Source organism: Anser brachyrhynchus, assembly GCF_964034855.1.
Source record: "Anser brachyrhynchus genome assembly, chromosome: 23".
In the NCBI taxonomy this organism is placed as follows: Eukaryota; Metazoa; Chordata; class Aves; order Anseriformes; family Anatidae; genus Anser; species Anser brachyrhynchus.
Genome location: NC_137716.1, coordinates 4,843,897 through 4,860,011, shown reverse-complemented (window position 1 = coordinate 4,860,011; position 16,115 = coordinate 4,843,897). Strand labels below are relative to the sequence as shown.

The window sequence follows — 16,115 nt, the reverse complement described above, 5'->3', positions numbered from 1 at the left end:
GTTCCCCTTATCTCAGAGGCAGGATGCGATAAGAATCAAGGCTGGCAGACTGGGATGAAATCTTTAAGAAATTTAAAGGCCCATGGTTGTCATTATTATTACTTAGTAAAGTAAACCAATAGTGCAGCCTGGGCTTGCTTACCCTTCAAGTAAGGTTTTGCTAGTGGTTAGAAGGGCAAAAAGTCTGCTCCACTCAGCCAGGGCACTTGGGGAATTGGTCTGCAAAGGTTTGGGACTTGCTGCTCAAGTCCTCTAAACCGTGACAGAGAAAGGGTTTGCTGCTCCACCTTACCTCTGTTTGCACCATAGCAGGTCGTTGCGTTCGCAGCATCTTTACTGTCTGGAAAATATCTACAACACCCTCATAGCGCATTCTTTCCAGGACGATACTCAGTGTGATAAACACTCCAGTCCTTCCCACACCAGCACTGCAGGAATGGGAGATGAGAACACCAAAAAACGGTATGTTACAATGGTCAAATGCTTTCCTAAACACCGAGGTTACGGTATGGTTGAACTAACAGCCCTGTCTTATGAACAAAAACATGTTAGAGCTGGAAAGTCTCTAGGAGGACACTGCCAAAGTGCGTGACCCAAGCAAACGTTTGAGAGACTGACATTTAAAAAAAGTTCTGGGTAGCAGTGAACAGCATTCAGTGTGAAAATTATTACTAATATGTAACACTACGGTTTTTTTTGAAGTAAATAGGTAAAGAATGCATTTTCTTCTGCCCATGGGGAGGAAGGTATCTGGCTATCAGCAAGTACAGGCTAGCAGGGTTAGGGCTGCAGAACTGGGCTGAGACTGGTAATAAAACAGGTAAAATGCTGCAGGTCAAATACTGATTAACACTGCGATTCCCGTGTCCTGCAGAGCATCAGCATTTCATACCTCTCCTCGGGACAGAAGGGGGCAAAAGCCTTGGGGGCACTGCCCAGGTCTGAAGGGAGACAAGTTTGGTTGGCAAAAGCAACAGCCAACATCCATGAAATCTACCTGCAATGATGGGGTGGGAAAGGAGGGCGAAACCTGCAGGATTTTAATTCCTTCTGCTCTTTTGCATCCTCAGATAAATTAATTCAGTGTTTCCGTTCATATGTGCTTACCTGCAGTGGACAGAGATGGGGCCATCCTGGCCAAACTGTTCCTTGGTCTTATGTACCTGTCCAATGAAATCGATAAAACCTTCTCCTGATTTTGGCACGCCTTGTTCTGGCCAGTCAGTGAACTGGAACTGACGAACAGTTCGTGACTGACCATCCTGGGGAAGAAAATATTAATAGCTAAAACATCCTGTATTTGTGTTACTAAATACAAACAGCAAAAAAAAAAAAACACCGCATTTTACTGCTAGTTCATTAAGGGGCACAAAAAGTCAAACCAACTTTGTGTTGGATTTAATATATCATGATGAAGCTGCTCATCTTGCACTTGACATTTCTGGAGTTGGTTTGTCAGTGCAGATCTATGCTCCTGGCAGGTGTCCTGAAAGGTCCAACCACTGCAAAGACTGCACAGATGGAGTCTTCAGCAAAGGCACATCCAAGGTGAGGTTATGGCCTCTCTATCAATCTTGAGGAAGAGTTGCCATAGTGTCAGAATTACAGCTGACAGGAAGATAAATCTTGTTCTACCAGGACTGACGAAGCATCCTCCTCCTCAACCTTGCAAATAGGATTATCAGGTTCTACAATACTGACAACCTCAAAAGCAGGGAAAGCTGCTTTGAGAGTGAGAGTTACATTTGCTAACCAAATCTCAGAAGGAACTGAAATGTTCCCTCGGAGGAGAAATCTGACATTGAATCTAAGATTGAGTCAGTGCCCCTTTGAATCTTAGTGATAGTGTCTCCTCTTAAAACCAGAAGAGAAGTGTACGTTTTCTGTAGGCAAAGAGTATCCTTGGCAAGTCTTTGTTTTTATTAGGTGTTTGGGGACATACTATTTTCCGCTGTCCTTTCAAATAAGCTGCAAGTAAAACCAAAAGCTTGGTGAACTAACACTGACTCACTACTGTGATTAGTGAACAGAGGTTAGAAAACTACTTAAAGTTTATAAGAAAACATATTTAAGTACAATTTATCTGTGGCTACGCGTTCCGTTCCTCATCATAACTAATCTCTCCTCTCTGAGGATAATCCCAGATTTTCTCTTAGGAAGAGTTTACGCCTCAGTTTTTATATAGGAGCCAAACAAGCCAAACTCCCTTGCTTTCTGTAAGCAATGTTCTCTACTGCATGTGTTTTAACCACTCCAGTCCTCCCCCCCCCCCCAAACTATTACCTTTGCAAACACAGACTGCACCTTGCACATTGCTTACCCTGGCATCGGTGACCTTGAATTCTCGCAGGATGTACTGAGGCATGTTGTATTCAGCCATGGGATCTACTACAAAGTACTGGTACCGGGCAGAACGCTCTGCAGGCCAGTACTGATGGCACTTTTCCTGCCAAGGGGAAAGAAATGTCTCTGTTAGGCCCTTCGGTGGCAGGCTTCTCCCCCTGGCTTCTTAGTGCACACTTACCCGACCCATCTCGCGAAGCTTAGTCAACATCACGACAATGGTGGAGTTGTTCTCCCATAGCATCCGCCAGAAGTCTTCTGTGGTCTCTGCCAGGGGCCCTTGAGTAGCAATGTATGCCTTCTGTTGTCTGAAACAGAACACAAACCAGAGGCACGGGTCAAGAGGAGGCTACATCACGGCTTGTACCATGAGACTACACCAGGGCTTGTGCACATGCCTGTGGGAAGTACATACAAAGATAGGAGAACAAATAGGAGTTCTGGGACAGAGCTAGAAGGGTGCAGTGTCTAAAGGGGGCCTGAGGCAGTGTCTTTGGTGCTAGTGGCCAAAAAAAAAAAACGGCCAAACAAAAAAAAACCAAAAAAACCCCCACCAAAACCAACGCAAAACACTAAAAGCTTGAGTGGTGAAGCTCTTTCTAATTATTGTTTCCACAAGGTGAATCCAGATCACGCTGTCACAAGCCATAAGCAAGAAGGAATTTCCCTCTAGAATTGTACTGTGTGCAGTACAGGTAGCGATGGGACAGAACAGACCACGGGTGTTATCACCTAGTCCACCCCTTAAGTGCTGCAGCCTCAGAAAGCAGCCTGCTAAGTTAAGTTAACCCCCTGACAGTGGTGGGGGCAGCCAGGTGCTGGTTACCTGTAGCCATCAATAAAGCTGGCGTTGATGTAGTCTGACCCTTCCACTCCTCTGATGGGCTGAAGGCAGACCCGCGTCGTCTCATACGGCATGATGTTGACAAGGCGATTCTTGAATTTGTTGCATGGGAGATTGGCACTGATGAACCTGGAGGTGTGGGCTTTGGAGTTGGCGAGTCGCTGAAGACAAAAGCAGAGTCACAACCACTTGCTCAGCTCCTGGCTGCCCCTCATCTGCCCGGGCCCCACGGCTGCCTAGTTAACTTGCCCTTTATGCTCCACCATTTTGTTCCACCTTGCGTGCTCTCCCTTTCTGGAGGACAGAGAGTGTGACACCTTCCCTCCAGCAAAACTTTCACAGCAAACATTTAAAAACCCAATCTAAGGAAGGAGCAAATTCAGCGTGGATTTGAAACAACCAGACAAGCCTCCTGCAGCAACAGCGCAGTTCCCCCTGGGAACTGCAGTAGCAGAAGCCAGAAGAGTAATTACTTCTCTAACATGGCACCAAGAAGTTCCATCAGCCTTGTAAAGGCTCCCTGTCTGCTATGAGTGCCAGCAGAAGACAGCTCCCATGAGGCACACAGAGCCTTCCCCAGTCACTACTAGCCCAATTCAAGCGCCGGCCTTTACCTTGAACTCCAGTTCCATGCCTGTCACGTGCTCTCCGACTTCGATCTGTGCCAGTTTCTGGATGTATGTGTAGAGATTCCTAGCTGGGACTTCTGTGTTGCCGCAAGCAACAGCCTCAAGCAAGGCATCGTGTATAAAGCTGTACTGGTCTTCTGTCTGCACCATGTAGTTGCGCTGTGACCGCATGAGGGTAACATGCCCGTAAATGTCCACTGTCTTCTCATGTTTTATCCTCTCTAGCATGGCGTCGATCACAATGAAGCAGCCAGTCCTTCCAACTCCCGCGCTGAAAGGTAGAGGGAGAAAACTAAGCGACGGACAACTCACCCACCAAAGAAAGATATTCCAAAAAGCCACCCCTGAGGGAGGAGCTTTCCACTGATGCAAACAGCAGTAATCGTGGGGTAGGAACTGACACGAGGCAGACAGTGAACGACCTGCACTCACTGGATGGGAAGGAACTGAAGCCTTGTGAACACAGCTATTGAAGAACTGAGACCAAGGAGTTCTTAGCAAACCAGAACATGCCCAAATGGTTTTGGTTCATCTGTTTTATGATTTTTGTTGTATTAAAGGAACTTGCTTAATCAAACTGGCTGTGTTAATTCCCACTCACCTCAATGTGTTGCTCTTAGCAAAGTTAAAAAAAACAAAAGCAAACTGTTGGAAGATTTGGGACAGTGGAGGACAGCAATGACACCAAAGTTACTGCTGCTCTGAAGTCCCTGGTGCTGCAGCAGCACCTGTAAAGCCTGCGCTGGCACCTACAGGGCTGTTTATCTGAGCCCAGCAGGGCCAGTGCTGCCACAATGGCACGGAGAGGCTCCTGGAGCTCAGAGCCTGGATGGAAAAGTTCCCTCATCTTCTGTGCTACTCTGTGTGCAGGTGGGCTCAGGCCTAATACCAAAGAAAATTTGCAATGTGCAGAGATTCGCTTTGAGTCTCAGCTCAGTTTAGCAAAAACTTCCAAAACGGAGTTTGGGCTTCTGTCACCCGAGGACCTAAGATGAAAAGTTGCCTCTGGTAGCGTGACTGTTGCCCCTCCACACCAATCTGCCCCGCTTCTCATGCCTCTTCATGTGACATCCCCATGAGGGGAGCTCTCCCGGCAGACACGCAATTACAACAATTCTAGGCAGGGGGCTCGAGCAATAGGTTAGCACGACCTAAGGGCTTAAAAAGCATGTCTAACACTCAGATCTTTCAGCATCTGAGAAACTACTGATGTTGTAATGAGTTACATGCGTCACCCCTTTTCCTAAACGTTTTTGTGCATTGAGGTAACATCAGACTTGCATGTAATGGCATTTGTGAATCAGCAGGGCTCTGTGAGTCTGTGCATTTGCCACTGCTAATAAAGGGCTTCCTTTTACTATTCTGGTGCAGTGCCTTTTTTCATAAAGCCCCCTTGATCTCTGTTAATTAGATTGCCTAACACCTGAACCAAGCAGGTGACTGGAGCTTTGGCAAGAATTTAGCAGCTGATCTGGGAGCTGGTTCCTGCACATTGTGAGCTGACAGCTCTCTTTATTCATTTTCTGAGAGGTGCACGATAATTGCCATCTGCAAGGTTAGTGATAAGTTGCCTACTTACAAAGACTGTTTAAATGGCATCCTCTAGGAGAGGCAGGATTAACTTCCCCCAGCAGCCTGTAAAATTCAGAAGTCTTTCCTTGGTGCTGAGTAACCTGCAGGCTTCTCCACAACCTCCTGAGGAACACAGGGATTTATCTAAGTTGAGGCTGCAAGTGTTCCTCTTTGGGTTGGAAATTGAATTAGGGAATGCTACCTGCCTGTGGGGGCCTTCAGTTTGTCATATTGGAATGGCTGCAGCACTCAAAAAAACCCCTCTTTCAATCACTGTCAGCTATCCCTTTGACAGCTCAAGCATCTCTGCCTCCCAAACACCCAATGCAGCAATGCCAAGCAGCTTCTTAGGTCACACTTGAGCTTCCTCCTTTCCTGCTGTGACCAAAAAAACCCTACACAGAGAAGCAGGTGCCAGTACAGCACAGGGTGCTTCCTGTTGCTGATAAGGTTTGAGTAATTCGGAGCAAACTAAACCATTCACTGCTGGAAATTCTGCACCGAATGAAAACCCCAAGTATCCTTGTCAGACGCTGGCTGGGAATCCACTTTACAGGACAGCTCTTACTGGCCGGGTGCTCGCTAGGAGACTGTACATGTCTCCGAAGTGCAAATCAACATCCTACTGACATGCTGCCTGCCTTGCAGAGAGCCCCATGTAAGAGTTTGGTGTGGGAAATCGGTACCTGCAGTGCACCACGATTGGACCAGCATCAGGGGGGTTGCAGGTTTTCACCCGTCTCAGGAAAGCCAGAAACGGGGTGGGGTACTCGGGTACACCGTGGTCAGGCCACGCTGTGAACTGGAACTGGCGGACCTCCCGCTTCTCACTGGAGCCGTTCTGCAAAGAGAGAAGCACACCAAGAGTAGTGTGCAGTGCCAGCACAGCCACGCCAGGTAAGGAGGAGAGTGTGCCCATCTCTGGGAAGGAAACGGGAGCAGGAGAAAGCCCACCTTATGAAGGGAGAACGTTCGAACGCAGAATGTGGCCAATTCGATGGTATCGAGTAACGTCACTTGAATCATTCCATAGGTGTCCGTACCTCGGCCTGGCCAGTACTGGTCACACTTTATCTGGAAGACAGAAGGCAATGCTGAATGCTGGAACAAACCCTGTACTGCTGGAACTCATCCCGAAAGTGTCCTGACGTTACAGGTGAAGCTCACAAGGTTGTAAAGGTGCAAGAAATGTCTCTTTCTGGAGCACCACAACAGGGAGACACATGGCATGAAAAGCTCCTACTAAGTACAGGCTTTGATGCACCACATCAATTACATCAACAACAGACTGGAGTCGTCTTGAAGATGAGAGTGAAAGTACTGGGGCTTGTTAAACAAGAGAATTGAACATAAAATCTGAGGTCTGCCAAATGATTAACTCCAGGACAGACCTACAGAGCATGTGGTGGGATTGAGCGTCCTCTTCCCTTGGAGCTGCAATGGAGGCTGCAGCTTTCTGGGATGAATTTTTTATTTTTTTAAAGGAATGAATCACTGAACTTTCAGGGTGCTGGCAAAGCAGGTAGAAATCCCCCACTGACATAAACGTGGGCTGCAGATCAAAGGAATTCACTGTTCCCCAACCCTACCCTCCAGTCCCCCAGGATTATGACTAACTTGTCATCCCTCTCATGCTTCTTACCCGTGATTTCTCCTCCAGCTTAGTCATCATAACAATAGTAGCTGAGCGCTGCTCCCACACCATCCTCCAGAAGTCCCCAAAGGTCTCTGGCAGAGGTCCTTGTGTGGCAATGTAGGCATTCTGCTTCCGGTAGCCATCGATGTAGTTGGCATTAATGTAATCACTGCCCACAATTCCTGCATTAAATCAGCAAAACCAAGTCAGTGGGTTGTGCAGGACAGGACTTTATGCAGCTGGAAGCGTAAGATTTTTGCAAGAACGTTAGAGAGAATTTCCCCTGCAAAAACACGAGAGCTTTCAAGGCTTGCTGGGTTAGAGTCACTGCAGGAAGACCCTTTGCAAATTCTTCCCAGCTGAAGTTCCTGTCTTGAAGGTCTGAGCTACAGGGAGACAAAAAACTTCCTGCAGGATATGTTAAAGAGACCAACTATCAAACCTTGAAACCATACTCTTCTTATTGGTGTTACTTATAGGAGTGGAAGTGCTGGCTTAGGGCTCTTGCTTTACTGCTCTCAAATAGAACAAAAGAAGTCCTTGTCCCAGAATGCCCAGAAGCTGGGTAGCAAACGCATCTGGGTGATGCACAGTGTGGTCCGTTGCCTAATTCCAGGCAGCGAGCTACAGCTGGACAAAGTACAGAATAAAACCAGGCTGGATTCAGCCAGTAAAGGCTTTGAAATTACAGGCTTTGACTTGCTTTAAATTGCCCGCTGTTATTTTTATTTTTATTTTTTTCTATTTGCATAAGTTACAGGCTATTGAGTTACAGCTGCCTGCTCGTGTCCTTGTTTGATGGGTTTGATACGAGTGGCAGAAGGTACTGCCAGAGTGAAGAGGGTGACTGGGAGATGGCAGGAGAAAGCTGCTCTGAAGTTAAAATGGACACTGGCATGCACTGATGTTCAGGTTCAGCTTTAGAGAGCCTCCAGGACTGGCACGGACAATTTGCACTGTTTGGAGAGTCGGCCTGTTCCTAATTACAGCAGAGTGGTTGGCCGGGCTGGCAGGTTTCTGCTAACCTAAGATTAACTCGGTACAGAACGCTTAACTCGTGTCTCGAGGGGGAGCTAAGGGTGGGGAGCTGTACCAGTATGAAATTGGGTTGCTAGTCCTCGTCCTGCTGTAGCAAAAGGCATCGCTGCTTCTATTGGCTAGGTACGATCCAGGCTGAATTGCCTGCCAGTCCTCAAGGGTACTCGGTAATTTCAGCTGCTGGTGGAAATGGCTTTTGATTAAATTTCTGGAGGGTTCCCTTCCCCCAGCCCTTCCCAAGCTGAAATTTCAGAAGGGAAGGTGGCTGTGCAGCGGCTGCAGGAACGTGATCAAGGCTGAGCTTCCGGAATTAATCTCCTCTCCAGCCCCCTCGGGTCCGCTCTGTAATTTAAAATGGTGGCCATGAGCTCCTGCAATGTTTTGTGCTGTGACAGGCCCAGTTACAGAGAAGTCACTGAATTAAAGCCACTACTTCTTCCTGACCAAGCAAGACGGTGACAATCTGCAGCCTTGACAAGTCCAGATTTAAAACAAAAAGAAAGCAACAACTAATTCCTCCAACGCCTTTCATCTTCCAGCTCTCGGCATAAGCTACAGCCTGGTAGGAAGGAACAGAGCAGCCAAGACAAGTCAGAACCTCTCAGAGGCTTGGAAATTCAACCTCGGTCCCTTGTACTTATGCTGCCGTCAGCACCTCACGATGCCACCGGGGCAGTGAGCACTGCCGCCTGCATCCAGCCCTGCCTCCTGCTTTCCTGAGAGCGGAGACCAGCCCGGTGTCCTTCATTTCTACACTTGGGCTCTTCTCTTGAATGACAAGGCAACTTTTTAAAGACTTGGCTTTCCTTGGCTCATGCAATATTAATGTCAGAAGAAAAACAAGCTAGAACACAGGCGTCTTCACAGTGAGGAATGCTTAAAATCCTCTAATGGCAGACAAGACCAATCCAGATTTGTGCAGCTTTTTGGCAGATCACCACGATCTTTTGTTACCTCAGGAGCAGCTCTTCCACTTCCCCCGACCCTCAGAATTACCTTGGCAGAGGGAGATTATTCTAGTAATTCCCTTGCCACGAAGGCTTCTGAATTAACCTTTAAAATCACCAGGGGGCTATTTGCATGTCCCATATCCTCTCTGCTCAGATGATCAGCTCTGGCAATGCAAGACTGGCCACAAATGCTTTATCCATACAGCACAGCCACACATAATATTCAAGTCTCATCACCTCAGGTTATCTCAGAGGCAGCAACCAAAGCAGATCCCCTGTTAAACTCCATCTCCTCTCCACCAAAAGCCCCTCTTATCGTAGCACGCACCATAGCAACTCTGTCAAGAGCCACAAGTTGTGAAATGTAATGTAAATTTTCTAACTGCACCATCGCTCACGTAAGAAGCTCAGGAAACAATTTATGACCTCTCAGGCTAACACTAAACCTTGCTTATTCCTAGCTTTTTAGGGGCCAGCACTGCAGCGGGAGCTGCACATCGTGCAAACTTCACGTCTGCACGACTCAGCAGCCGCATCTTTGCTGTGCTGCTGACACACACATTCGTACAATTAGCCCTGTGCCTACTTCTTATTCATCTGCTGTACAGATACATTCCACATCCACCGCCACCCGCTGCCCTGTTCCGCTCTCTCTGAAGCACTATGTGGTCTGAATTCTTCCTGTTCGTCAGAATCGTATCGCGGGGATCTCTAAGTAAAGCAAAGACAGCTTCTTGATAAAGCAGCCTTTGAAATGAGAGATTGCAGCTCCAGGGAACATGTCAGTCACCAGAATTTAACAAATGTGTGGTTTACACAGGTAGCTCTTGCTTGCTACCCCCCAGGGAGATGCTAAGAGAAGAATATAAATAGAGGGGAACAGGGAAGGGAAGAGAGCATGTGTAAGATGTTCCCGGGCAGGAACTTCAGCCTAGCTACCACGGAGGAGCAGATGCTGCTACGGTACCTTCGATGGGCAGCAGGATGACGCGCGAGTGGTCGTAGGCGATCACGTTTGCGTAACGGTTTTTGGGCTTGTTCACTTCCAGGTTGGAGTGCTCCCAGGTGAACTGCTGACCAGGGTCAATGGACTGGAGGAATCGGGAAAGAAAACAGAAGAGTCAGAGGGGGAAAAAAAGCAGCAAATGAAGCTCCGAGTACCTTGCTCCACGTGGGACAGGTCACGGCTCTGAAGGTCTAGCTGAGGATGCAGCATTCACCGTTTTCTTCCCTCAAGAGCAGATCTTTGCTGTGGAAAAGCCTCAGCCCAGTGGCATAGCGTGCTCAGGTCCCATTTCCCTTGGCCCCAAGCACCCAGAGCAGTACCTGAGGCAATTCCCTCTCTGGCATGATGCAGTGGTGGCAAAAGCATCAGTGCAATTTCAGGCTGCAATACAGAGGCCTTGAATCATCCTTGTGCCGTGGCTGTACTGGAGTAGTTACAGCCCTGCGCTACTGACACTGATAAACGGCAGGCAGTCGGGAGAGAACAACGGGGACAATCACATCAGGAGGTATTTATGAAATGATGAAGAGGCTAAATCTGTGCATGGTTAAACTCAACAACAATTAAGAGGGCATAAATATACCAGCGTCTCAGTGAGTACCTGGGAAGGGAGATATTTAAGCGAGGATGAGGTTTATAACCACGGACACAAGCAGGATGTGAACCGCCAGGGAAAAAGGCGGCAGGAGAGGACCAGGCTGCTCCGCAAAGAGCGGAGACAGCGCGGCTCAGGACCGCAAGGGCTCGGTGCCCAGGGTCTCCCAGGTGCAAAGGGGGCTGAAAGCGCCACAGGAGCGTGGCAGGGGCAGGCACCTGCAGGCAGCAGGGAGGGAGATGTACATCTCCCCGGACAGACAAGGGGTAAGGAACCTGGCCCTGAGGACCCGAATCAACATGGCTATTTCCTAGAAGGGATAAAAGAGTAAACAATGAAACGTGCTGGAGAGAAAAATCTTCTTTGCCTGTCCTGGTGATTTATGCCAGGTTTGGTGATTTTTTTTTTTAAGGTCCAGCTGTCCCAGATATGGAAATTAGGTTAATTACGTTTACCTCTAAATCCTCAGCCGGAGAATTAAATAAAACAAGGGCTTAATTCCTTCATCATTTTGCAGAGCCCTAGGGGTTTGCCTCAATTGGAGGCTTGGCAGGAGCGTGTTGTGTTCTGCTTCCCGCTGTTCGCTCTCCCTCTCCCTGCCTGCCCGGTGGGGACAGGGCCCCGCACCCACCTGGGCCCGTCCCTTTGAGCCTGCGGAGTTTGGCCCTCGCCAGGTGCCTGCTGCCACTGCCTTCCTCTTGCTGTGCTGACCCCAGAGCTCCCCAGCAGAGCTCAGCTCCGGTGGTGGGGGCAACGCTGGTACAAAAGCGCCCGACACCAGTGTCCTCCCTTGCACTCTCGCTGCCGAGCATTTCTAACTAATGGGTATTTATACTGTTGTAATGTGTCTGTTTGCTCTCTATCCCTCTAATCTCGCCTCACATTCATTTCATTAGCGATGTTTGTTTAGCTCTGGCTCTCCCACTAGAGGAGGTTGTGCTGGAACGAAGCCAGGGCACTTGGGATATTGCATTATGCAAATCAGGCTTTGAAATCAGGATGGAGCATATTACCAGGCTGCTGCTCCCCTTGCACCCCCAATGCGGGGTGAAAGACCCCAGCAGAACAAACATGCCTTCTGCACCGCGCAGCCCCCCTTTGTGGGCACGGAGCTGGGACTGCAGAGCTGCCTCGCACATGTCGATGTTTGCAAGCCAGACCGGGGAGAAAGCATCCCAGAACCAGCCCTTTGTTCAGAAAATAGCCCCTCGCTCTCTGCCTGTATGCAGAACTAGGCAGTCTAGACTAGTTATTAGTCTAAAAATATCAGGGCGTTTTGTCTTTGAACACCACCACCGAAAAATTCAGTCGTATGTTCAGTCTGCAGTGAAAGCAGCTCACACAGTGACTGCCCCAGCAGCGCCAGGCAGTTGCACTGGGATTTAAGATTTAAGCAGTGCTGATACAGCTGCGGCCAGGAACAGGTTTGCACAGCCCTTGCACTCTGGCAACAAGGAAGCCACATAAAGTAGCTGTGGGGGCTTCAATTCTCTTATTTCCCCCCTCAGTTTGCCTTGGGATTGGCCCCAGCTGTCAGAGCACCTGCAAGGTGGCAGTTTTACAAACTGGAGAACCATTGGAAATGCGAGCCCAGCAGCCACAGCTCTGCCTGGCTGCTCACCTGCAGAGCACACTGGAGTACCCAAACATTAGCAGGAAGGAGAAACGATAGCACAGAAATCCCAGACAAGACAAGGAAGGCACAAGTCACCCCGTTTCCTCAGTTTTGGTTCAGTGACTGCTGATCAAGTCAGCTGTGGATGTGACTTACCAGTCATCCCTCCTAACTGAAGCTATCTAGAACCACGTATCTCATTCCCTAGCTTGATCCGCTGCACGTTCAGCAGCAAGACACAGCCATTCTCAAGAAGTCCCCATCCCAGCTGTCTAAAACGTCACCTTCCAGAAATACATTCCCTCCTTCACGAAGGGAGCTCAGAACCCTGTCCAAGACGCCCCCTCTATGGACAGGAAAGTCTCACGGATCAAGCGTCTTCCTCTTTTGCTATCTGGAACTCAACCTAGGAAAACACTGAGCAAGTACTTTATTTTAAATATGTAAATGGCTTTTCTATTTCAACTGACCATACCCTTAAAATGAAACTATGTTTATCTGGATGAGGGCCTGTCCGAATTTCCTAATTTCCTGGCTCTGCAAACCCATGCACAGCACTCACTCTTGCTCATACCTCATACTCTTGGGATAATTTCAGGTTATCATTAGCTTTGAGATGCTCTGTGTGTTCAGCCAGCTCGGAAACAGGGATTGGTGGGTGGCTGAGCATACCTAAAAGACAAGACAGCAGGAAAAGAATCTCATTTAATAATAACTAAAATTCACAACTGTTGCACATTTTATAAGAAAGAAGAAACAAGAAAAGAAAATAAATTACAATGTAAGATCTGCAATGAAAGTAGGGAGGTTAGAAGAGAAGAATTCAGGGCTCGAAATTGTGTCCTTGGAAGTAAAAAAAAATAAAAATCAAGGAAATAAAAAACAGTAAAATGAGTGTTTCCATGATGGCCCCATTTTCAATGTGTAAATCAGAGCAAAACAAAAAGGAAAATCCAAAGAGCAGATGCATGTTAGCAATTCCAATAGTGGACTTAAAATGAGCAAACGCTGCCAGAGGAACCTACGCAGCAAATGTTACAGCACCCGCAATGATCATAAACAAACTCCAACACAAAAGAAGGGAAGGGGCAGGGATCCAGCCACCCATGGCGATGTGGGGCAGGGGGAGGGAATGCAGATGGGAGGAAGCAGGGGAGGCTTTTCAGGAATTGTCTTTTGCACAACGCTGGCTCTGTAAGCTTCTCGGTGAGCTCACAGGCACAGTGGGGTTAACCTTCAGAGCTGCAAGAGCGCAGCCAGGTAGGGAAAAGTCAGGTTCTGGCTCCTCTTCCTGCTCCTGGGCTGCAGAGGATGCTGTATAGCACAGCCTGCAGGCGCTGCTCTGGCCTCGCCCTCCGTTTTCCAGCTGCAGGTAAGGCTGTACCGACCTGGTCGGCCACCTCTGCTGGGAATTCGTTACCTGTGTGACAGGGGGGGCCAAAGATCCTCCTGCCCCTTTCTCAGTCTGCAGAACGGGAAACAATTTGCTGGGGAGCCCGATGCCTCCTGACCCCAGCTCCCCTGCAGTTTTAACCAACGCTAGCTGTGCTCTTACCGAGGCAGAGCTGCCAAGGAACAGACTCGGTCTTCTCTGAGAAGATCCTGGCAGCGAGGGCCACGCTACCCCAGACTCAGGGCACATCTCAGCCACGAACGGGACTGAGCACCAACGGCAGAGCTGTCTGTGTGCCTAAAGGCAGAGCAGAGCTGTCTGCGTGCCTACAGTGCGATTTGCACAACCCGCTCCAAGAAGAGCGGCCGGAGCTCTGGAAAGAGCAGGGATCCTTCCCGTCCTACCCTCTGGAATAGCTATGCTACAAATCAAGGTGGAAAAGCTCTCCATGCTTTGCTCATCTGCATTGGATCGTGTTTTTCCAAAGGCTTCCCATGCTGTCTGCCAGCTGATGCCGCTACGGACGGCAGCGGACAGGCAAGGAGAGCAGCATGCTGAAAAGCCCTGGGCTGTGCCCCCAATGAGAAGGACCGGGGTGGAGAAGAGATGGAAGCCAGGGAGAATTTCGAGCCCCGTGGGTGTTGGTGTGTGACAAAGCAGCGGCGGTGGCAGCAGCATGGTCAGATACTCTGAAATATCAGCACAGAGATGGCAAAGCAAGCATGACGTCCTCAGTTTTACAGTGAGTCCTAGAGAGACGCTGCCTCCCCCAGGCCTGGGGACAGGATGAGTCTGCCACGGAGCGGGGATCTGAGCCACCACTCCAACGTTTTGTTCTAAGCTAACTAGGTGTCTATTTTCAGCACAAGGAAGTGTGGCTGAAAATAGAAGGGCTGGGGGAAAACAGACCAAAAAAGCCCACAAGAAGAACCCCAAGGTGTTCTGGAGGCTGCACTGGCTGCACTCTGTTCTGTTGGTGATCAGGGCAGAAACTCCCCTAGCTCAGGAAGGAGAAGTTCCTACTCTTGCTGTCCTGTAGCCTGTTTCTCCTCGGGTTCCCACTGGAAGGTGGCAGCTATCCGCCCCGCACCCGGCACTGGATGCAGGCTGGGGACTTGTGGAGGAACTGGTCCTTTCTCTGCCCTCGCTGGGAGGGGAGGACCACACTGGGATACCAGAGGTCAAAGCACGTTGATATTAGAAACAGTTCGCCCAGTTCCCGTCCTTCTGCCTCTGAATGCAAGGGCTGAAGAGGGCAGCAAACATACCTTGAGCTGTACCATTAGAGCAGAGCCCAGCCCTACTCAGAACAACTTCTGGCACCTCAAGAAGTGTCTCCAGCTCCCTGCGGGTCGCCCCCTCACTGACTCCTTCCCACCTGGACCGGCAGGCAGCCAGGCAGCTCCCAGCCCAGCTGCCACCCCGACTGTGCTGCAAAAACCTCAATTATTTTGCTGACGTGTGATTAGAAACACAATAGTTTAGATAAAATCCCAAACAACGAACATGTATGTTATAAGAAAAAAAAAAGCCAACAACCAGGAAACCCCATAAAAACAAGCAAGCAAGGAAAAAAAAACATCAGGTGAGATGCTCTTTGGCTGTGAAGTCGCAGAGCAGTACGTGTCCTTCCCTCCAAGCACACGGGCTGCACAGGCAAGGCCCACTGTGCCAGTCTGGAAAGAGAAGTCATGTCCCCTTTGATGGCATTTCACAACTTGCCTTCATAAAAACTTGATGAAAAATCAGTGTGACCAGCTTCTGAAAGCCATTTCTGCCTCTTTGCTGGGGAACATCCTGCCCCCGCCTCCCACCTGCTGTGAGCAAACACAGGCTGAGAACTTGGCCGATGGGAACTTGCCTTGTTTTGCTGCTGCTATGGACAAAAATCTCCTTGTCGGATTGATTTCTAGGATTCTTTGTAATAATAATAATAAAAAAAACCGGAAGCCTCCGCAGTGCTAAACACTTTCCTGGCCAAAATGCCAAGCGTATCGGGGTTCCTGTTAGGTCCAGGAGGCTGCTATGTCCAGCTCTGCTGTGCCAGCTGCAGCAGCTTCTCTTTTGTCTGCTTTAATTCCCTAACTCTTTTTAGCCACGCAGGAAAATGGCTCACGGGTCCCTCTGCTCAGCTCCTGGCTACCTGCAGGGCTGCCACCCTGCCACCTCCCGCAGCAGCCAGGGTGGCGGAGGGAGCGCTGCCATGGGCTGAAGGATCAGCGTGGCTTAAAAAACACACAAACCCCTCTGTGTTACAAGAAAGGGGGTGCCGGAGCTGGCAGGTGGACCGGGACAGTATTGGCAGGAGTATTCAGCACCAAAGAGACCGGTATTGGGATTAAAGTATTCAGAAAACTGCCCCAGCCCTCACGTCTCTGAACACAAGCAGCACCCGTGGTTCTTCGCATTTGTCAGCTGAAATCTCCTATCTACTTCCCTGCCCAGCATAAAAAAAACCAAAAAAATACACCACCGCCCAGCAAAGCTGGGATCT

At 49.1% G+C, this 16,115-nt stretch overlaps 1 protein-coding gene across 8 annotated transcripts in view; it reads right to left on the bottom strand.

Annotated features, from left to right (window-relative positions):
* PTPRS (protein tyrosine phosphatase receptor type S) overlaps window positions 1–16,115 on the bottom strand; it is a 156,061-nt gene that overhangs the window by 2,581 nt on the left and 137,365 nt on the right. For all 8 annotated transcript variants that reach the window (XM_080566123.1, XM_080566126.1, XM_080566128.1 and 5 more), the window contains 11 exons: window positions 12,803–12,900; window positions 9,980–10,103; window positions 7,031–7,206; window positions 6,343–6,462; window positions 6,075–6,229; window positions 3,802–4,087; window positions 3,170–3,348; window positions 2,525–2,651; window positions 2,321–2,446; window positions 1,108–1,262; window positions 293–428 (listed from right to left, as the gene is read on the bottom strand). In XM_080566123.1, the coding sequence (XP_080422249.1) occupies window positions 293–428; window positions 1,108–1,262; window positions 2,321–2,446; window positions 2,525–2,651; window positions 3,170–3,348; window positions 3,802–4,087; window positions 6,075–6,229; window positions 6,343–6,462; window positions 7,031–7,206; window positions 9,980–10,103; window positions 12,803–12,900 (1,682 nt within the window). The remainder of the gene's footprint in view (window positions 1–292; window positions 429–1,107; window positions 1,263–2,320; window positions 2,447–2,524; window positions 2,652–3,169; window positions 3,349–3,801; window positions 4,088–6,074; window positions 6,230–6,342; window positions 6,463–7,030; window positions 7,207–9,979; window positions 10,104–12,802; window positions 12,901–16,115) is intronic.